The sequence below is a fragment of the Jaculus jaculus genome, chromosome 5 (assembly GCF_020740685.1).
Source record: "Jaculus jaculus isolate mJacJac1 chromosome 5, mJacJac1.mat.Y.cur, whole genome shotgun sequence".
Classification (NCBI taxonomy): Eukaryota; Metazoa; Chordata; class Mammalia; order Rodentia; family Dipodidae; genus Jaculus; species Jaculus jaculus.
Window position 1 is genome coordinate 74,661,704 of NC_059106.1, and position 23,642 is coordinate 74,685,345.

The 23,642-nt window shown below is 42.9% G+C and overlaps 1 protein-coding gene across 2 annotated transcripts in view; it reads left to right on the plus strand.

The window, feature by feature from the left end:
- Smap2 (small ArfGAP2) overlaps positions 1-23,642 on the plus strand; it is a 79,889-nt gene that overhangs the window by 41,863 nt on the left and 14,384 nt on the right. The window contains exons 2-5 of one of the 2 annotated variants that reach the window (XM_045151008.1): positions 9,634-9,767; positions 11,006-11,091; positions 12,775-12,853; positions 22,280-22,366. In XM_045151008.1, coding sequence (XP_045006943.1) covers positions 9,634-9,767; positions 11,006-11,091; positions 12,775-12,853; positions 22,280-22,366 — 386 coding nt within the window. The remainder of the gene's footprint in view (positions 1-9,633; positions 9,768-11,005; positions 11,092-12,774; positions 12,854-22,279; positions 22,367-23,642) is intronic. The other variant, XM_045151009.1, reaches the window with a different exon arrangement.

Here is a 23,642-nt window from a genome sequence, read left to right on the forward strand (position 1 = left end):
AAGTGGGAGAAGCCAAGTGTGGCGCACGCCTTTAATCCCAGCACTCAGGAGGCAGAGGTAGGAGGATCATGGTGAGTTTGAGGGCATCCTGAGACTACATAGTGAATTCCAGATCAGCCTGAGCTAGAGCAAGACCCTGCCTTGAAAAACGAAAAACAAAAAAAGTGTGTGTGTGTGGGGGGGGGGGAGGAGCTGGAGAGATTACTTAGCAGCTAAGGTGCTTGTCTACAAGGCCCAAGGACCCAGGTTTGATTCCCCAGGACCTGTGCAAACCAGATGCAAAAGTGGCCCATACTTCTAGAGTTTGTTTGCAGTGGCTAGAGGCCTATATTCATTCTGTCTTTCTCTCCCCCCACCCTGCCCTCTCTCTTGCAAATGAATAAATAAATAAAATGTTTAAAAAATCAGTATTTCATGTAAATATTTCTGTGTCAAATGGAGATCAGTTGTTTTCTTCTATTTTATGGCAATATCATAAATCCTTTATGTAATCTTTCTGTTGTTTGTTTTTGGTTTTTCAAGGTAGGGTCTCACTCTAGCCCAGGCTGACTTGGAATTCACTATGTAGTCTCAGGGTGTCCTCGAACTCACAGTGATCCTCCTACCTCTGCCTCTTGACTATTGGGATTAAACTACCATGCTTGTCTGTGTTTTTAAGTTTTTGTTTTTTGTTTTTCAAGGTAGGGTCTCATTCTAGTCCAGGCTGACTTGGAATTCACTATATAGTCTCAAGGTAGCCTCAAACTCATGGTAATCCTCCTACTTCTGCCTCCCAAGTGCTGGAGTTAAAGGCATGCACCATATTTTTAATTTTTATAAAGATGTAATAGTAAACCAGGTGCATTGGCTCCTGTCTATAAATCCACCACTTGAGAGGCTAAAGGAGCATTGCTGTGAGATCCAGACCAGCCTAGGCCAAAGTATAAAACCCTGTCTCAAAAAAAGTTTACATTATATCTTATTATTCTTTTTATGGGCGGGGGGTTCCGAGGTAGGGTCTCATTTTAGCCCAGGCTGATGTGGAATTCACTATGTAGTCTCAGGGTAGCCTCGAACTCACGGCAGTCCAACTACCTCTGCCTCCTGAGTGCTGGGATTAAAGGCGTGTGCCACCATGCTTGGCTTATTTTATTATTCTTATTTTTGCTTGTGTGTGTATAATTGTGTGGTGTGTTTGATGTGTACACATGTTTGTGCCTTTGTACTTCCCTATGCACCTGCCTGTGGTGGGAGGGGTTGCACCACCATTGAGTGTCCACATTGTTGCTCTTTTGCCTGTTCTTATTTGAGCTAGTTCCTCTACTGATGCCAGAGCTTGCTGTCTGCCCCCATTCTCTCCCACCCTGGGTGATTCCCTAGCCTCTCCTTCTCTTTACAGAGCTGATGGAGACTCAGGCCTCCTCAGGTGTTTGCGCTTGCACAGGAAGCACACTTAACCCCCTGAACCATCTGGGCGGTTGTGAGGTAGGGTTCTCATTCTAGCCCAGGCTGACCTGGAACTCATTTTGTAGTCCCAAACTGGTCTTGAACTCATCATTTAAGGATTGAAGGCATGTGCTGCTACAGTGAGCTCTTAAATTTTATTTTATTTTATTTATGTATTTGACAGAGAAGGGGGGGGGGAGAATGGGTGTGCCAGGGCCTCCAGCCACTGCAAACGAACTCCAGATATGTGCACCCCCTTGTGCATCTGGCTAATGTGGATCCTGGGAATTGAACTTGAGTCCTTTGGCTTTGCAGGCAAATGCCTTAACTGCTAAGCCATCCCTCCAGCCCTTAAATTTTTATTTTTCATTTTGGTTTTTCAAGGTAGAACTTTCGCTGTAGCCCAGGCTGACCTGGAATTCACTATGTAGTCTCAGGCTGGCTTCAAACTCACAGTGATCCTCCTACCTCTGCCTCTGTGCTGGGATTAAAAACGTGCCACCACGCCTGGCTAATTTTTTTTTTTGAGACAAGTCTCACATTTTAGCCCAGGCTGGCCTCATGTTCACATCACAGTTCTCTTGCCTCAGCCTTCTGAGTGCTGGGATAACAGGCGTGTGCCACCATGCCTGCCAATGTGAACTTTTTAAAAAGATTACTTCTTTGTGTGTGTGTATTGGTGTGCATGCCATACCAAGTAATGTCTGGGATTTGATTTGAGTTTTTGCTGCTTCTTGGTTTTTTGAAGCAAAATCTCACTCTAGCCCAGGTTTACCTGGAACTCACTATGCATCTCAGGCTGGCCTCAAAATCATGGTCAGCCTCCTACCTCAGCTTCCTGAGTGCTAGGATTAAAGGCTTACACTACTATGTCCAGTTTGATTTTATTTGAATCCAAGGTTCATGGGTGAGAAGCTTGGACAGGAATATAGCTGAAACAACATAGGAAAAGACTTGCAATTGTTGAAGTTGGTGCTTTTGTGTGTTTGAAAATTTTCATTATAAAGGAAATAAATAAAAATAAAAAGATGAGAGATAAACTGGTGCATACTCGTGTTGAAAAAGGGGGTTCCTTTTTTTTTTTTTGGCAATGTAGAGAATGGAACTTGGGACCTACACATGCTAGGCAAGTACTTACTCCCAGCCTGCACCCCTGGCACTTGGAATGCTCCCATTGAGGAAGAAACATTTCAGACAATACCCTCATGATATGTATAGCTTGGCCAGGCTGCAAGTGGTGAACAGTGGTTGGCAAAAGAGCTTCTAAGGCACTGAGAGAGCAGTGTGTGCCTTTCCTTTGAGGAAGTGAAAGAAAGCTGATGTCAGGGGATAAGAGGCTGGGATGAAGGTATTAACTTGACATGGAAGACCTTGGAGGCTAGATGTGATGGTAGACACTTTAAAAATTTTTTTTTGTTTATTTATTTGAGAGCAACAGACAGAGAAAGAGGCACAGCGAGAAAGAAGGAGAAGAGAGACAGAGAGAGAAAATGAATGGGTGCATCAGGGCCTCCAGCCACTGCAAACGAACTCCAGGTAGATGCATGCAACACCTTGTGTATCTGGCTTACATTGGATCCTGGGGAATCGAGCCTTGAACTGGGGTCGTTAGGCTTCACAGGCAAGTGTTTAATCACTAAACCATCTCTCCAGCCCTGGTGCACACTTTTAATCTTAGCACTCGGGAAGCTGAGGCAGGAGGATTGCAGCAAGTTTGAGGTCCGCCTGAGCTACATAGTATCTGGCCAGCAGGGGTATATAATAAGACCCTGTCTCAAAAAGCAGAACCAAAAAATTACAATAAGACCCCAGGGACCATACTGAGCATTTTGTTGTTAATTCTAACAGTAATAGAAGGAAGCCTTCCAGACAGACAGGGCTTTAAGTAGCAGAGCGACAGGATGGCAGTTCTTGAAGAGCTCAGGTTGGCTGTTTTATGGGGCATGGTATTGGCTTTGGGGGAGAAAATCATGTACAAACACAGAGATGCTAGAAGGTGATATTGCCCAAAGACTGGAAACTAGATAAGGTAAGTAGTGCTGTCACTGGAGAGAAGAGATACCACTACACCTGGATTTTAGTTTTTTTATTTTTTTCCCTTCAAGAAATTTATTTATTTTTTTGTTGTTGTTCATTTTTATTTATTTATTTGAGACAGAGAGGGAAAGAGAGGGGGGTAAGGAGAGAGACAGAGAGAGAGAGAGAGAGAGAGAGAGAGGGAGGGAGAGAGAGGGAGAGGGAGAGAGAGAGAGGGGAGAATGGGTGTGCCAGGGCCTCCAGCCACTGCAAATGAACTCCAGACACATGCGTCCCCTTGCGCATCTGGATAACTTGGGTCCTGGGGAATCGAGCCTTGAATTGGGGTCCTTAGACTTCACAGGCAAGTGCTTAACCGCTAAGCCATCTCTCCAGCACAAGAAATTTCTTTCTTTTTTTTTTTTTGAGGCAAGCTCAATAGATTGCCTTTTTTTTTTTTTTTGTAAGAGAAAGAGAGAGAGAGAGAGAGAGAGAGAGAGAGAGAGAGAGAGAGAGTGAGAGAGAATTGTAGCACCAGGGCCTCCAGCTCCTACAGTCGAACTCCAGATACATGTACCCCCCCATGTGCATGTGTGACCTTGCATGCTTATGTCACTGTGCATCTGGCTTACGTGGGACCTGGAGAGTCAAACAAGAATCATTTAGGCTTTGCAGGCAAGCACCTTAACCAGTAAGCCATCTCTTCAACCCTCCATCAAGAAATTTCTAGGGCTGGGAATGTAGCCCAGTGGCAGAGCACTTGTTTAGTAAGTCTGAGGTCCTAAGTTCCATTACCAGCACTGAAGTAGAGAAAGGGGGGAATCTCTCTTTGACCTCTGCCTTTGTATACCCTTTCTTTCCTCCTGATCCGTACTTAGCAGATAGAGTTCTTAGGACCTAGGTACTCAAAAGCTAATGCTAAGAGAATGAATGCTTGTAGGTGAGAGATAAAAAGATCCAGGTAGAAACGGATACTTCTGGGGATGTACTTTATTAGGACTGCATAAAACTGGGTGTGGTAGCACGCCTGTAATCCTAGCACTTTGGAGGTAGAGGCAAGACAATCAGAATTTCAAGGTCATCAGCTACACATATCAAGTTTGAGGTGAGCTTGGACTACATGAGACCCTGTCTCAAGAATGGAGCACTGGAGAGATGGCTTAGTGGTGAAGGTGCTTGTCTGCAAAGCCTAAGGACCCAGGTTCAATTCCCCAGTACCCATGCATCTGGAGTACATTTGCTATGGTTGGAGGCCCAGGTGTGCCCATTCTCTCTCTCTCTTGCTCAAATAAATAAGTAAAATTAAAAAAAAATTAATAAAAAGATTCTGGAAGTTAACGAGTACATTGAACCGGGCTTGCATGGAAGATGAGGTTCTCTCTCCTCCCTCACCCTACCTGTTAGGCTAGCAGGTAGAAATATGGGTAGACATGAATTTATTTATGATTCTCCCCCAGACTCATTTGTGTGAACTCCATGTTCTCATGGGGAAGGTTGGAAGCCAGTAACTGCAGTTTTCCTCTTCTGAAACCCTGCCCGCTCAGGTGGTCGGGGAGACTTGGGCAGCCAGGAACACTGTAACAGGCAGCAGCAGTGAGTCAGTGATGCTGTCCAGAGTTGAGTGTGGGCTGGATGTTACTTACGTGCTTTCCACTTCGCAAATGGAGACAGAAGCCCTAATACATCAGAACACATGCCAGCAGTCTGTACGCCCAGGCTGACCTTTCTTAAAAGAAGACATTTATTTGCAATCAAGGAGAAAGGGGAGAGAGAGGAAAAAACAAATGATGTGCCAGGGCCTCTTGCAGATGCAGATGACCTCCAGACTCGTGTACTACTTTGCACATCTGGCTTTACATGGGTACTGGGGATTCGGATGTCGGACCATCAGGTTTAGCAACAAGTGCCTTTAACCCCTGGGCCGTCTCTCCAGCCCCCAGGCTGACATTTTGTATAATCTCATTTTTCATGGATTCCTTATTCCAGGGTGACCTTAAATTCATATCACCTCATGTTTCTGGAGCCTGCATTTTGGCTTCCATTGGATTGATCACAGAGCTATCACCTGGTCACCTGTCTACCACCTTTGCTTGTAGAATTGTTCAGATGAGGACACCGAGTCTGGGGTAGACAGAGTTGCATTCAGACCTGTTTATTATGCATTCAAAGATTGTATTTTTTGTCACTTGTATTTGTCTCTTCTCCAAATTCACAATGTTATGCCTTATGCAGCTATTGTCCAATAACCCTGGTTGCTCAAAACTAAAAGACCGTTCAGGATATAGCTCGGGGGTAGGGTGCTTGCCTAGCCCGCATGACATCTCCAGTACAAGAGGGGGTGGCAGGAGAGAGAACGAGAGAAAGAGAGAGAGAGAGAGGGAGGGGGGAGGGAGAGAGAGAGAGAAGAATGCTTGAAGTGGAAGTGCCACTATCTCACTGGGAAAATGTGAGAGAGCTGTCAGGTGTGTGGGTGAGGGTGGGCTGTGTAGGTGGAAAGGGAAGAGGAGGCTGTCATCTGGCCTGTTAAGAAAGTTGTCTATATTCTGTTCTGAGGCTTTGTCAGGGGCTCCAGAGCACCAAATCTTAGTGTTGCAAATGTGAAGACCCAAGGGGCAAAAAGACTGAATACTCTGGAGTTTCTAGAGAAATTCCACAGTGGCTTAGATGATTGGAATTGCCTCCTCTGGACTTCTGTCTAGTAGGCAGTTAGGCTAACAGTGCATAATTAATTTTCAATGAGTATTTTTGGCTTCCGAATTTGTTATTACACAAATACATTTGAACTATGTTACTGTGAGTTCTAGAATCTAGAGCAAAGTAAAAATGCTAAATAAACATGGAATATTGGGGCTGAGGAGATTGCTCAGTGGATAAAGGCACTTCTTGCAAAGCCTGCTGGCTCAGGTTCAGTTCTCCAGTATCCATGTAACAGATACACAAAGTGGCGCTTGCGGCTGGAGTTCTTCCAGAGAAGTGGGAGGCTCTGGTGCGCCCATTCATATGTGTTGTCTCTCTCTCACATAAATAAAAATATTTTAAAAGAAGCATGAAATATTAATATTTGGTCTTGTTTTAAATCTTACATAATTGAGGGCATATGGGAGTTCTGAAAACTTACCAAAAATACATACACAGCTGGGCGTGGTATCTCACGCCTTTAGCCCCAGCACTGGGGAGGCAGTGGTAGGAGGATTGTTGTGAGTTCAAGGACACTCCGAGACTACATAGTGAATTCCGGGTCACCCTGAGCTAGAATGAAACCCTACTCGAAAAACCACAAAAACCAAAACAAAACAAACAAAAAAACACACAGCACCCTAAGAACCCTCATTCACATTCATTAAGCCTTTTCATTTTCTATTTTATGACACACATCCCCACGAGAAACAAGTGTATGAGTCTTCGTGTGTTTATTAGTTTTATGGAATATTCTATCTAGGAATCTGAAGGCATTGAATATCTTTTTAGAAGATAAATCTGAGTTTATGAAGCTAATAGTGATGAGTTGTCCCGATAAACCCTCAAGCCTAGCTCGCCCCCTAGTGGTTATGAGGAGGATTTGTGTCTGCACATCTGTATTTTCCATGGTAAATGAGTATTTACCAAAAATTACTTTATGGGGCTAGGAAGATGGCTCAGTGGAAGGTGCTTTCTTACAAAGTATGATGACCCAGGTTCAATTCAGTACCCACATAAAGCTAGATTCACAAATTGACTCATGCATCTGATGTTCGTTTGCAGCAGCAGGAGGCCCCGATATGCCCATTTTCTTACCCCTTTCTCTGCTTTTCCTCTCTTGCTCTCTCAAATAAGATTAAAATTAAAACATTGAATCATTATAATAATAATAGAATCAGCTTTCTAAGAATATTTTGCCACAGATTTTCATGTTCCTTAACTAAAATTGCTGTCAAATCCACAGGCTAGGCAAATCATTGTGTTGTCTACAGAACTGAAGTCTTGTTCCAAGCACCTGTTTATCTCTGTAAAACAACAGTTAGTGTCTCTTGACCATTATTATTACCTCTGACTTGATAGTATGCTTAATACATGAAAATTTCTGTGGGGTGATAGGGAAGGAAGTATTTCAGATTTTTCAACTAGTCTTGTGTAGGTGTCATATAAGTCAGTTTTCTCCATGTGAATCTTATGTAAAGGAGTGTGAGAATTTTCCTGATTAATGATTATGGTGAACAAAATTGTCAGGGGAAGGAAGCTTCTATACCAGTTTATTAAAATTCATATCTGAAAATAAAAACACAATTTGGTTATGGACTTAGCTCAATGTAAGAGCACTTTCAGGTTTTGAGTCTGTGCTCAGCACTGAAAAAAAATTGTATCTGAGATTTTCCCTTTGTTCCAGTAAGTAATCAAATCATTACATTATTTGGCAAGTTTGAATTTAGAGAGTTCTAGAAGTCTTTGGGTGAAGTGGGGACACCAGACCAAGGGAAGAGGATCTTATTAGGTAAATCAGTACAATATTGGCAAGTTTAAATCTAGATAATTCTGTCATTGGGTAAAGTGGGGACACCAGTCTGAGGGAGAGTATCTTATTAGGTTAATGCAGATGCATATTTTATAAGCCTGGCGGGAAGGAGAGGGCAAACCAAGTTTTCAGTTTCAGGTTGAGACTTGGGCTGACCTACCAATTTTTTATTTTTTATTTTTTGAGGTAGGGTCTCGCTCTAGCCCAGGAGGCTGACCTGGAATTCACTATGTAGTCAGGGTGGCCTTGAACACACAGTGATCCTCTTACCTCTGCCTGCCAAGTGCTAGGATTAAAAGCCGTGCACCACCACACTTGTCTTGGCCTACCAGATTTGTATCTGTTTTCCTAGTAGGAAAACTGAATCTAGGCCCATCACCTTGCAATGTGTCTTGGGAGAGGATCACTCATGTATGTAAGGTGCTAAGCTAAACAGAATGTGGAGTCGATTTGTACCATTCACTTGGGACTTTTCTTTAAGTAACAGAGGATTGGAACATCTTAATTTCAGCACTTATTTTTAGACACTGTAAAAAACTGCCCCAGAGCTGGGTGCAGTAGTGTACACTTTTAGTCCTAGCCCTTAAGAAGCAGGGCTAGGAGGATAGCTGTGAGTTTGAGGCCAACCTGAGATGACATAGTGAATTCCGGGTCAGGGTGAGACCCTACCTTGAAAAAAAAAAAACAGCCCCATGTCACAAATGTCCACATACTGTATAGTTCCATTTAGATTAGGTGTCCCAAATTAGTACATCATAGGCAGAAATTAGATCTGTAGTTGGCAGGGGCTATAAGAGTTGGGAGTAATAGGGAGTGCCTGCTAATGGGTTGGGGGATTTCTTTTTCTTTTTTTCTGTTTCATTTTTTTTTTTTAGGGGAGAGGTTTGAGGTAGGCTCTTACTCTGTAGTCCCAGGCTGGTCTTTGAGTGATAAAATTATTCTGGAATTAGATGGTGGTATCACTGCATAACGATGTGAATATTTTAAGAACTTCTATACTGTATACTTTAAAAAAGTTTGTTCTGGGGCTGGAGAGATGGTTTAGCGGTTAAGTGCTTGCCTGTGAAGCCTAAGGACCCCAGTTCGAGGCTCAATTCCCCAGGAAATATGTTAGCCAGATGCACAAGGGGGCGCACTTGCCTGGAGTTCGTTTGCAGTGGCTGGAGGCCCTGGCACGCCCATTCTCTCTTTCCCTCTTTTTCTCTCTGTCACACTCAAAATAAATAAATAAAAATGAACAAAAAAAAATTTAAAAAGTTTGTTCTAAAAACCAAAAGTTGATCCATGGAAGAGTGAACAAAGTCAATAAAAAGGTCCTTATAGAAATTCCTTACTTTGGTTTTAACAGAAATGTTGCTGATAATCTGAATATTACAGCATGGGCTTTTTTTAAAAAATTTTTTTTTAATTAATTTATTTATTTATTTATTTATTTGAGAGTGATAGACACAGAGAGAAAGACAGATAAAGGGAGAGAGAGAGAATGGGCGCGCCAGGGCTTCCAGCCTCTGCAAACGAACTCCAGACGTGTGCGCCCCCTTGTGCATCTGGCTAACGTGGGACCTGGGGAACCGAGCCTCGAACCGGGGTCCTTAGGCTTCACAGGCAAGTGCTTAACCGCTAAGCCATCTCTCCAGCCCTACAGCATGGGTTTTGAGTGTTATTGTAATTTTTTCTTGATTTCCTGTTCCTAATCTTCACAGGGCCTCGATGGGCCTCCTGGAATATTGGTGTGTTTATCTGCATTCGATGTGCTGGAATCCACAGGAATCTGGGGGTGCATATATCCAGGGTAAAATCAGTCAACCTCGACCAGTGGACACAGGAACAGATTCAGGTATGTCCACAGCCCAGAGAGGGCTTCTCGCTTGTGTCTGTGCAGTTCCAGCTTGTGAGCATGAGGGAAAAGGGATACATATTTGTTAAGCACGTATGTGAAATTCTAGTATCTTAATAGAAAAATATTTTTACTTTTAATATTATTTATTTAATATTTATATTTTATTTTTCACCATACTTGGCATTGTAGAGAAACTTTTCTTTTTTTGGGGGGGGTGGTTTCCAAGATAGGGTCTTGCTCTGGCCCACGCTGACCTGGAATTCACCATGTAGTCTCAGGGTGGCCTTTAACTCATGACGATCTTCCTACCTCTGCCTTGCGAGTGCTGGGATTAAAGGAGTGTACTACCATTCCCAGCTTTCTTTTTCTACACTGAAATACTTTAATTAAAATATTTCAGCAGAGTGGTGGGAGATGGTTTAGCCACTAAAGGGACTTGCTTGCCAAGCCTGCTGACCTGGGCTCAATTCCCCAGTACCCACATAAAGCCAGATACACAGGGTAGCGCATCTGGAGTTCATTGCTAGTGGCTGAAGCCTTAATGTGCCCATACTGTTTCTTTTCTTTCTCTCTCTCTCTCTCTCTCTTTTTTTTTGGGGGGGGAGGGGGTTTCAAGGTAGGTTCTTGCTTTAGCCCAGGCTGACCTGGAATTCACTATGTAGTCTCAGGCTGGCCTTAAACTCCTACCTCATCCTCCTACCTCAGCCTCCTGAGTGTTGGGATTAAAGGTGTGTACCACCATGCCCAGCCAAATATATGTGTCTGTGTGTGTGTGTGTGTGTGTGTGTGTGTGTGTATTTAAAATATTTTATTTATTTATTTGAAAGAGAGAGAGAGAGAAAGAGGTAGATAGAGAGAAAGAATGGGTGCCCCAGGGCCTCTAGCCACTGCAAATGTACTCCAGACGCGTCTAGCTTACATGAGTCTCGGGGAATCAAACCTGGGTCCTTTGGCTTTGCAGGCAAACGTCTTAACTGCTAAGCATCTCTCCAGCTTCAAATAAATATTTTAAAAAATAAAACAAAATTAACCCATGGAGAGGGGAAAGATAGTTGTGAGGGTCAAATGATTGGGAATTCCCACAGCGTCTGCGGGCTTAAATCTTGGTTCAGCCCCTCTCTACAGTCTGTTCAACAGTACAGTCAGTGGAGAACTGAAGAGAAGCATGGGCGTGGACGAGTAACATTCCTTCCCTGATCTGACCCTCAATGTTTCTACATTCTCTTTGATTGCAGTGCATGCAAGAGATGGGGAATGGAAAGGCGAACCGACTTTATGAGGCTTACCTTCCTGAGACCTTTCGACGACCTCAGATAGACCCGTATCTTTTCTGGAGTAACCTAGATGCCAAGTAGCCACATTCAAGGCCTGTGATGGGATGGGGCCACTGCTTTGTGAAGTAGTCAGAGGCCTGAGTCTTTCCCTCTGGCAACCAACCAAGACAGAAAAGGCACAGTACCCATGCTGATGTTGGAATTGCCATGCAGCGTCACAGAGGGAAGAGCGCCACTTAGGAATTAGAGCTGCGGTGATTTCTCTGTGAACAATTCCACAAAGTGATGTCTCTACCAGCTTTTGAATCTCTGAAACTATTGCTTGTTAAAAAGAATAGTTTACTGTGTTCTGTGAAAACCTGGCAATCAGCCAAACTGCCATTCAGTTCTACTGATATTTTTGTCCTGGGTGAAGGGTGACTAGTTTTTCAATAATGTTCTCCTTCCATTCTCTCAACTGAGGATCCAACCTGAACAGAACCGAGCCCTGTGAGGGCTGTGTTTCTACAGGTGTAGTTTGTAGTTTGTAGCCTTCTAGAGCTTGTCTTTTGGTGGGTGTTGGGGGAACCTGTTAAATGCAAATGTGGGGCCCTGTAGGAGACAGGATCTGACTGTGGGACATACTTTTGTTTGTTTCCTTGGTTAGTTTTTTTTCTTTTCTTTTTTTCAAGGTAGGGTCTTACTCTGGCTCAGGCTGACCTGGAATTCACTATGTAGTTTCAGGGTGGCCTCGAACTCACAGTGATCCTCCTACCTCTGCCTCGTGAATGCTGGGATTAAAGGTGTGCACCACCACGCCTGGCTTGTTATTTATTTGTTTTTTTTTTTAAGCAGGCTCTCATTCTAGTCCAGACTGACCTTGAACTCATGATGGCCCTCATATTTTAACCTGAGTGCTGGGATTGTAGAGGTGAGCCACCACACTCAGCCCTGCTTGTATTTCTTTATTTTTTGAGCCAGGGTCTTCCCTAGCCCAGGTTGACCTTGACCTCAGCCTCTCAAATCCTGGGATTAAAGGTGTGAGCCAGCACATCTGGCTCTAAATTTGTGTGTGTGCATGTGCGGGTGTGTGTGTGTGTGTGTGTGTGTGTGTGTTGGTTTTTTAGGGTAGGGTCTCACTCTAGCCCAGGCTGACCTAGAATTCAGTATGTAGTCTCAGGGTAGCCTTGTACTCATGGCAATCCTCTTACTTCTGCCTCCAGAGTACTGAAATTAAAGGTGTGCACTACCAAGCCCAGGTTTTGTTTTGAGGTAGGGTCTATCTCTAGCCCAGGCTGACCTGGAATTCACTCTGTAGTCCCAGGCTGGCCTGGTATTCACAGTGATCCTCCTACCTCTGCCTCCCAAGGATGTGTGCCACCATACCCAGTCTAAGTTTATATTTCTGAGGGGCACTTAGGTGCCTTTGTTTTAGCTCTGCTGGCTTAAGGGTTTTAAAGTAGATCACTGACTATGTTCCCTATGTACTCTAACAGCTGTTGCTGCCCCCGTGTGAGGGTTAGTTTCACTTGTCCTCACTCTAAAGGGAAATCAGGAAGTAGTGAATGCCTGCAGGAACCCTGAAGGAAGCAAGCACTTCAAGATTTTGGTCAGGAAACTGCATGTGGAGAGACAGGAGGCCAGTGTGGCAACCAGGTGGGAGGGAAGGAGGACAGTGCTCCACAGAAACCCGCTGACCATTGACATTCCCACTGTTGGACATACTTAATCCTTAATAAACTTTTTTGCAGAGCTGTTGAGGGATTTATTCGTGATAAATATGAGAAGAAGAAATACATGGACCGGAGTCTGGATATCAATGCATTTAGGGTTGGTTGTGAATCTTTTCAAGTTCTGTTCATAATAAGTAATTTACTTTTGAATTACTCTTCTTCTTTTTTTTTTTTTTTTTTGGTTATTTCAAGGTAGAGTCTCATTTTAATCCAGGCTAGAGTAATTTTAGTTTTTTTAAAAAATATTTTTTGTTTATTTTTATTTGTTTATTTGAGAGTGACAGACAGGAAGAGAGAGAGAGAATGGGTGCATCAGGGTCTCCAGCCACTGCAAATGAATTCCAGATGCATATTCCACCTTGTGCATGTGACTTATGTGTATCCTGGGGAATTGAGCCTTGAACCAGGAACCCTAGACTTCACAGGGAAGCGCTTAACTACTAAGCCATCTCTCCAGCCTGAGTAATTTACTTTTTAATTAGACCAAGGAAGAACTTGAAGAGCTATGCCTGGTATGGCGGCGTACATCTTTAATCCCAGCACTTGAGAGGCAGGGGAGGATCTCTGTGAGTTCGAGTCCAGCCTGGGACTACAGAGTAAGATCCAGGTCAGCCTGGATAGAGTGAGACCCAACTACAAAAAAACTAAAAGAAAAATAAATAAATTGAAGAACTGTTGTCTAATAAATGTAGTACCAGTGAATTGGCAAAATGCTCCAAAATAACTATTTATAAATGTAAAAAGTAGAAAAAAGCCAATTATTGAGTCAATACCATGAGATATAGAGCAAACTTTTGTCCCCAAACTAGCAGTGAATTTTTTGTCTTAATCTGTATTTAGAACTGTTAGCCATTCCCATTTTCAATGAACTAACCTTCCTTTCTTCTTTCCTTCCCTTCCTTTGATTTGTTTGTTTGTTTGCTTGCTTGTTTTGAGGCAGGGTCTCACTGTAGTCCAGGCTGATCTGGAACTTACTCTGTAACAACTGGCCTCAAACTCCTGACAATCCTCCTACCTCTGCCGCCTGAGTGCTGGGACTATAGGGTCTTGCTATGTTATGTAGCTCATGCCAGCCTCAAATTCTACCTGCTTCAGATGTGTCCCACCACACCAACTCACATTATTTCTTGAAATAGACATGTTGGGCTTAGTAGATTGAGTAGAACAATATGTATGTACATTAAAATTTTTTCCAATTTTTAAACGAAAATTTATTTATTTGAGAGAGAGAGATACAGAAATAGACAGGTAGAGAAAGAGAGAGAGAATGTTCACACCAGGGCCTTCAGCCACTGCAAAGGAACTCCAGATGTGTGCACCCCCTTGTGCATATGGCTTACGTGGGTCCTGGCGAGTCAAACCTGGGTCCTTTAGCTTTGCAGGCAAGTGCCTTAACTGCTAAGCTATTTCTCCAGCCCTACATTTAAAATTTTTTCTCAATTTTTATTAGCCTTTTCCATGATTATAAAAAATATCCCATGGTAATACCCTCCCTCCCCCGACTTTCCCCTTTGAAATTCCATTCTCCCATCATATCCCCTCCCCATCTCAATCAAGTCTCTCTTTTATTTTGATGTCATGGTCTTTTCCTCCTCTTATGATGGTCTTGTGTAGGTAGTGTCAGGCACTATGAGGTCATGGATATCCAGGCCATTTTGTGTCTGGCGGAGCATGTCATTTAAAATTTTAATTATTTATTTGAGAGAAAGAGGTAGATAGAAAGAGAGAGAGAATGGGCACACTAGGGCCTTCAGCTGCTGTAAACGAACTCCAGACACATGCACCACCTTGTGCATCTGGCTTATGTGGGTCCTGGGGAATCGAACCTGGGTCTTTTGGTTTCATAGGCAAACACCTTAACTGCTAAGCCATCTCTCCACATGTATCAGTATTTATGCTCACCCTTTTTTTTTTTTTGTAAATGAAGTCAGTAGAAGTAGGAGTAAAGCATCCATTTCCTTTAGTATAACGAATGTATCCTTCAGTCATTGTTGTCTGTTGACCACCTGTGTCAGTGCACTGATTGCCAGAGGGACACTTCCTTGTTCCTGAGACGAGTTTCAGAGATTTACTACTGGTTGCCAGTCTGAAATAACACTGTATGGTAACAGTGTATTATAACCCAGGAGGAAATGCCGTGTAATTTTTGGATGAAGAAAGTATGCCCACTAATGATTACTAAGGAAGAAGCAATATATGACTCCTGACTTCTAAGCAGCCATTGACAAGATTCTACAGTAAAGTCTCTTACAAGTAATGGGTTATTCTGTAGCCTCCAAAGTATAGGGAATATGGAATTCTTCAGTTCCATCACAGGCCTCATCCCTCCATCATGTATTAATCTTCTAGTTATTTATTTTGCTTTTTTGTCATCTCTTTTAAGGAGATTGAATCTAGGGCCTTATGCATGGTAGGCAAGCACCATTTAGCGACAACCCCAGCCCTTAAGGTCTTATGTATTTTAATGGATAATATAATAGTCAGAGGGATCACTTTGCTCAGGGCTCTCATCCCTTCCAGGTAATTAAAAGTTAAGCTAGCCGGGTGTGGTGATGCACGCCTTTAATCCCAGCACTCAGGAGGCAGAGGCCACCCTGAGACTGCATAGTTAATTCCAGGCCAGCCTGGACCAGAGTGAGACCCTACCTCGGAAAAAAAAAAAAAAAGTTAAGCTAATTGGAGCCATGCATGGTGGCACACACCTTCAATCCTAGCACTAGGCAGGCAGGAGGTAGGAAGATGGCCGAGAGTTCAAGGCCACCCTGAAACTACATAGGGAATTCCAGGTCAGACTGGGCTAGAGCAAGACCCTATCATGGGGTGGGAGGAAGTTAATTGGAATCAGCTGCAGATTGATCATTGATAGTTGTGTGAAAGGGATATTAAGTGGTAAGTGAATTTCAACAGTCAAATAAATACAAGGTATTACATGTAGTTAAGGAAAAGGAATTCCTCCTCAACTTAATGTAAGCGACTGTTACTTCATAGTCTTCTAGAAAAAAGACTAAAGGGACTTCTGAGCTATTATTGTTCCAAGAAAGTATTAACCCCATGTACAGCTACAGATGGGATGGCTTCATTAAAAAGGGTTTAGGGGCTGGAGAGATGGTTTAGCGGTTAAGCACTTGCCTGTGAAGCCTAAGGACCCTGGTTTGAGGCTTGATTCCCCAGGACCCATGTAATCCAGATGCACAAAGGGGCGCATGTATCCGGAGTTCATTTGCAGTGACTAGAGGCCCTGGCATGCCCATTCTCTCTCTATATCTGCCTCTTTCTGTCTCTCTGTTGCTCTCAAATAAATAAGTAAAAGTAAACAAAAAAATTATTTAAAAAAAAAGGGTTTAGAAGCCAGGCATGGTGGCACACACCTTTAATCCCAGCACTAGGGAGGCAGAGGTAGGAGGATAGCAGTGAGTTTTAAGGTCAGCCTGAGACTACATAGTGAATTCCAGATCAGCCTGGGCTACAGTGAGACTCTACCTCGAAAAACCAATAAATAAATTAATTAATTAAAAGGACTTAGAGAAACTGGGGAGATGACTAAGTGATTAAAGGTACTTGCCTGGAAAGGCTGTTGGTCTGGGTTCGATTCCCCAGCACCCATGTAAAGTCAGGTGTAAAGTGGTACAGGCATCCGTGATCCTAATGCATCTGTGGCAATGGGAAGGTGGAGCCAAGAACAGGTAAAGCTTGCTGGCCAGCTAGCCTGGCATTCGTTTATATCAACAAGAGACCTGGTCTCAGAGAGGGTGGAAAAAGAATGCAGACATCTTGAGGTTGTCCCCTGGCCTTCACAAGTGTGCTGTGGTACTCACTACCCTCTCAACCCACAAGCTTTTAAAAACAGTGTTTAGAACCAAAGAACCCACATTTCCTTTTTTAAAAAATTCTTTCTTGGGACTAGGGAGATGGCTTAGTGGTTAAAGTGCTTGCCTGTAAAGCCAAAGGAACTAGGTTCGATTCCCCAGGACCCACGTAAGCCAGATGCACAAGGTGGCCCATACGTCTAGAGTTCGTTTGCAGTGGCTGGAGGCCCTGGCATGCTTATTCTCTCTCTTATTGTCTCTGTCTCTAATAAATAAATAAATAATAAATATTTTTAAAAATTTCTCTATTTAAGTGGGGGAGAGGGAGGGAATGGGTACACCATGGTTCCTTGCTACTGCAAACAAACTCCAGATGCATATGTCACTTAGTGTATCTGGCTTTAATTGGTACTGGGACATTGAACCCAGGCTGTCAGGCTTTGCAAGCAAGCAAGTGTTTTTAACCACCGAACCAACTCCCTGGCCCAATATTTGCTTTTCCTTATTAAAAAACTATGCTTTAAAATTTTTATTATTTTTTAATATTAATTTATTTGGTTATCGAGGTAGGGTCTCTCTCTAGCCCAGGATGACCTGGAATTCACTCTGTATTCTCAGGGTGGCCTTGAACTCATGGTGATCCTCCTATTTCAATCTCCCAAGTATTGGGATTAAAGGCATGCACTGCTACGTCCAGCTTTTATTTTTTATTTTTATTCGTGACAGAGAGGGAGGGAGGGGGAGAATGGGCATGCCAGGGCCTCTAGCCACTGCAAAGAAACTCCATATGCATGCATTACCTTGTGCATCTGGCTTACATTGGGACCTGGAGAATTAAACCTGGGTCCTTAGGCTCAACAGGCATGTACCTTAATCACTAAGCCATCTCCCCAGCCCTGTTGTTTTTTTTTAATTATTTATTTGCAAGCAGAGAGAGAGAAAGAGAGAATGGGCACACCAGGGCCGCCAGCCACTACAAATGAACTCCAGATACATGTGCCACTTTGGCATCTGACTTTATGTGGGTAGTGAGTAATTGAACCCTGGTCGTAAGGTTTTACAGGCAAGCGCATTAACCACTAAGCAATCTCTCCAGCCCTGAAAACTATGTTTGATCTGCCAAACTTTGTTCATGTGCTTGAAATATAAAAACCGAAATCAAGCCAGGCATGGTGGTACATGCCTTTAATCCCATTACTCAGGAGGCAGAAGTAGGAGGATTGCCATGAGTTCGAGGCCACCCTGAGACTACATAGTGAATTCCAGGTCAGCCTGGGCTAGAGTGAGACCCTACCCCAAAAAATAAACAACAACAATTAAAAAAAAAACAACCCTGAAATCAGAAAAGGGTATCAAGTAATTCAGATCCTGGAAGAGGAGGGGAGATTGCTGCATGAAGACATTCAGGTGTTCATATTTATGTTGTTGGGGTAATGTACCCACAAAACAGGGGTTTGGGGAAGAAAATACCTCCTGTTTACTGAAAGTTATTACAATTTTTAACATTTGATATGCTCACTCTAGTCCAGGCTGACATGGAATTCACTATATAATCTCAGTGTGGCCTCAAACTCACAGTGATCTTCCTACCTCTGCCCAAGTGCTTAGATTTTTATATAATCTTCTGAAGATCTTGATGCCAAGAATGAATGTTTCCTTCAACCCTAGTATCATACACAGAATATTTTCTGCAGACAAGCTGGTGACACATGCCTGGAATCCCAGCACTTGAGAGGATGAGGCAGGAATATTGTCACAAGTTTGAGATCAGCCTGAGCTACACAGACTCTATCAAACAAACAAACAAACAAAACCAATACTTGTTAAATGGAACATTTAATTTCAAACCAAAAAAAACCTATAGCTTTGCTAAAAAGGGTTTTTGTTGTTTGAAGTTCGAGGGTTGAACTCAGGGCCTTGTGCATGACAGGCAAGTGCTCTGTCAGTGGAGTATTTCCTCACTCCAATGCCCCCTCCCTTCTATAGGCAGAGAAAACATTTTCAACTCAATGTATAAACTGTTCTGTCTGATGTGGTGACCTGCACTGTAACCCTATGACATAGGAAGTAGAAGCAGGAGGGTCAGGAGCTCAGAGTCATCCTTGGCTCAACAGTGAGTTTGAGGCCACCCTGGGCTACATTAAAACTTGTTTTTTTTTTTTTTTTTTTAAGAATGGCTGGAGAGATGGCTTAGCAGTCAAGGTGCTTGCCTGAAAAGCCAAATGACCCAGGTTCAGTTCCCCAGTACTCATGTAAAGCCAGATGCAAAAGGTGATGCATGTATCTGGAGTTTGTTTGCAGTGGCTAGAGGCCATGGTGCACCTATTCTCTTTCTCTTTCTCTCTCCCTCTCATCCTCCCTCTCTCATTCTCTTTCTCTCAGTATCTCTCTTCTTGCAAATAAATAAATAAAATTCCTTTAAAAGAAGGAATCCAGGTGTGGTGGCACACACCTTTGATCCTGGCACTCAGGAGGCAGAGGTAAGGTAAGAGGCTTGCTGTGAGTTCTAGGTTAGCCTGAGACAAAATAGTGAATTCCAGGCTAGCGTGGATGAGAGTGAAACCCTACCTCAAAAAAAAAAAAAAAAGAAAGAAAGAAAGAAAGAAAAGTGTTCTGTTACAGTGCCACACTATACAAAAAACAAAATGTGTTGTGATAAAATTATTCTTACACCTTTAATCTCAACACTCGGGAGGCAGAGGTAGGAGGATCGCTGAGAGTTCGATGCCACCCTGAGAATACATAGTGAATTCCAGGTCAGCCTGAGCTAGAGTGAGACTCTACCTTAGAAAACAAAACAAACAAACAAACAAAAAAAAATTAAAAAAAATATTCTTACAGAAACAATAAAAATTGAGATGCAAAAATCACGCATATTCTCATTGTCACATTGGCGCATTCCCTCTCTATGGTTACAGTTCTTTCATTCCACCTAACATGTCATACACAGCATGACGTACACCGTCAGATTGCTGTCTCATCTCTTTGTGAACAGATGAGTCCAGTTCCCCTTTGCAGCAGGAAGGTTGTCATTGCAGTTTTTCTTTAGCATGAATTATTCTGGGATGAACAGCTTGGTACATGTAATTCTTCATAATTTGAATTATTTTCCTCTCTCCCTCCCTCCTTCTCTCCTTTCCTTCCATTCTTTTCTGGTTTATTAAGATAGGATCTTCTTGCTATGTAGCCCAGACTGGCCTTGAACTAGAGATCTTCCTGCCTTCACCTCCTTAATGCTGGGATAGTAGGTATGTACTGCCAAGCCCAGCTGGGTTAATTTCTCTTTAAAATTTTTTTGCACATGTGTGTATACACACACACATATGTCAGTTCTCTTGTCACTGTACACAAATACCATATGCATGAGCTGCTTTTTGCCTTGTGTAGGTGTTGGGGGATCAAACCTGGGTTGACAGGCTTTATAAGCAAGCAGCTTTAACCATTGAGCCAGCTCCCTAGTCTGTGGATTATTTTCTTGATTTATTATAAGATATGATAATATGTAACTCAAAAGATTTCAATATTTGTCTCTTCATATTTTTTCCAATGTACTTTATAGAAGTTGAACTACTTTATACTGTTTTTACAACACTTTGTAACGATTCTAGTTTTATTTCATTCCTACAATATTAGCTATCACATTGTCTTCTCCATCAGTTGCACCTTATTTTTTTATATTAAAAACTTCCATGATTGTAAATACTATCCCATGCTAATGCCCTCCCTCCCCCCCACTTTCCCCTTCAAAACTCCATCATATCTCCTCCCCCTTTCAACCAGTCTCTCTTTTATTTTAATGTCATGATTTTTTCCTCCTTTTGAGATGGTCTTGAGTAGGTAGTGTCAGGCACTGTGAGGTCATGGATATCCAGGACATTTTGTGTCTAGAGGAGCATGTTGCAAGGAGTCCTACCCTTACTTTGGCTCTTACATTCTTTCCACCACCTCTTCAGCATTAGACCCTGAGCCTTTGAAGGTGTGATAGAGATATTGCAGTGCTGAGCACTCCTGTCACTTCTTTCTAGCACCATGATGCCTTCTGAGTCATCCCAAGGTCACTGCTATCTGAAAAGAGAAGGTTCTCTGCCAAAAGTGAAAGTAGCATTAATATAAGGGTATGAACATTAAGAGTAGTGCTTACTGGGCAGTTTGATAAGCATAGTATATACATTTAGCCAGACAGCAGCACATGTTACACCCCTAGGGCTCATTATTACCCCTGTTTTAAGTTTTCAGTATCAGGGATGTATTCCCTCCCATGGAGCGGGCCTCGATTCCAATTAGAGGGCAGTTGGTTTCCACCATGACAGACCTGCCACTACTATACCCGTTGGCTCATTTGGTCTGGCTGGCAAAATATAAAGGCTTGCAGTGCCCACTGCTGAGTATCTTCACTAGTGATTTCTCTCTCATTGAACTGCATGCAGAATGGCTTCTTCCAGCTTTCTTTCAGTTGCTCTACATGGGGGAGGTTATCAGCTCAATTGCAGCAGGGTTTCTCAGTGGCCTTGCAGCCTAAGTACGTGGAGTCTTCAGCAATAGGGTCTCACCATCTACTCCTGGTGGGAAACCAAGGGCCTTGGCAATGGCCTATAATGTTCTGTGGGCACCAGGGACCTCCCTGGCCAACAACTCACTGGAAGGTATCCCATCCTTGGCACTGAAAATATTCTAGTAACAATCTATAGGTCCTTAGTGTTCCATTGTTCAAAAAAGTAGGTTTCCATATGATTTATTTATATCCTGTTAGATTTTGATTAGCCCTCCCTCCACCTTTCTTTTACTCAGTCTCTTCCCCTAACCTCACTTGGGCCTTTCTACCCCCATTAATCTATTTTTCTACTTACATATATATAATACCATCCTATTAAGTAACCCCTCCCTTCCTTTCTTTTCCCTTTATATCTCTTTTCTAGCTTACTGGCCTTTGCTACTGAGTTTTCTTCCTACTCACACAGAAGTCCAATCATCTGTAGCTAGGATCCACATATGAGAGAGAACATGCAACACTTGGCTTTCTGGGCCTAGGTTACTTCACTTAGTATAATTCTTTCCAGATTCATCCATTTTCCTGCAAATTTCATAACTTCATTTTTCTTTACCGCTGAATAGAACCCCATTTTATAAATGTGCCATATCTTCATTACTTTTTTTTTTTTTTTAGGTAGGCTCCCATTCTAGCTCAGGCTGACCTGGAATTTACTATGTAGTCTCAGGGTGGCCCCAAACTCATGATGATCCTACCTGTGCCTCCTGAGTGCTGGGATAAAAGGCATGCGCCACCATGCCTGGCTACAAATAAATATAATTTTAAAATAAATAAATTTTATAAACTCAGAAAGGTGATAAGCTGAGTAAGGGGAACTTATTTACCAGTGTACTGAGATGAATGGGGAAGCCTCTCACAGCAATAACAAGTTAAATTTGGGACAAAATTCGTGACACATTTTCTTCTTATATTGACAGAAAACATATTACAAATTTCAAGAGTCATGAGTGAGTCAGACCAGGAGGGTGGGTGTTTAAAATGTGTGGAGTGTGCCTCATACAGCTCTCACACCCCACACCACAACATGCTCCAAAGTTTGTCATAGTGCTGCAGTAGAATCATGAAGGACTTTTGGTGTCCTTGAGGACATTTGGAATTACAACTCATGGGGCCTATGCTAATACTAGTTGTGCCAATGCTAAGACACTGTCCTGTTAAATCATTTTAGAAAGAGAAGGATGACAAGTGGAAAAGAGGGAGTGAACCAGCTCCAGAGAAAAAACTGGAACCTGTTGTTTTTGAGAAAGTGAAAATGGTAAGTCGGAAGGAGCATGTGCTGTGTGGCAGGGCTTGGGTGTGGCGTGTTCACATGTGGAGGAGAGGGTGGGAGGCTCATAGTTGGCGCGTGAGCTGGACACCATATTGTAGCTCTGTACTTGGAACTAAAGGGTTCTACATTTATCTCAGATCGCCTACAGCTGTTCCTGCTTCTTGCCTTCTGCTACCTGGCTCCGTGGCACTTCTTTATAAGGCCTGATGGGGCCTGGAAACTGCATTTATATTTCTTCTCCTCTTCATATTTTTACTTTTGCATCTCTCTTTTTTCTTTTCTTTTTGGTTTTTCAAGGTAGGGTCTCACTGTAGCTCAGGCTGACCTGAAATTCACTATGTAGTCTCATGGTGGCCTTGAACTCATGGTGGTCTTCCAACCTCTGTCTCCCGAGTGCTAGGACTAAAGGCGTGCCCCACCACACCTGGCTTCATATTTTTATTTTTTCTGGATAGGGTTTTTGTAGTCCAGACTGACCTCAAAGTCTGAGTAGCTGAGGATGACCTTGAGCTTCTGATGCTCCTGCCTCTACCTCCTGTGTGTTGGGATTATAGGCATGTGCCACAGGCCCAGTTTTCAAATATGTCCCTTCTAAGCACACAAGCATATTCCATGCCACAATGCTATAGCTGCGTGTACCTCCTGAGCAGATATTACTCCCAACTTAGTCCTTATGGTAGAACTCCTGTGCTCATTTCCTTTTGGTAGTTTAAAGAAGCCTAGAAATCAGGGCACATTGATTTCTTTCTTAAAAAATATTTTTATTGGGGCTGGAGGGATGGCTTAGTGTAATAAGGTGTTTGCCTGCAAAGCCAAAGGACTCTGGTTTGAGTCCCCAGGACCCATATTAGCCAGGTGCACAAGGGGATGCACGTGTCTGGAGTTCGTTTGCAGGGCTGGAAGCCCTGGTGCGCCCATTCTTTCTCTTCTCTCTCTCTCTCCCTGTCAAATACATAAATAAATAAATAAAATTTAACAAACTATTAAAAATATTTTTATTGCCAGGTGTGGTGGTACATGCCTTTTTCTCAGCACTCAGGAGGCAGGGGTAGGAGGATCACCATGAGTTCGAGTCCACCCTGAAGCTATAGTAAATTCCAGGTCAGCTTGAGCTAAAGTGAGGCTCTACCTTGGCTTGTGGGGAGTTTATATGTTATTAAAATGTTTTATTTTTGTTTGTTTATTTATTTGAGAGGTGGGGGAGAGGGAGAGAATGGGTGCTCCATGGCCTTTAACCACTGCAAATGAATTGCAGATGCAT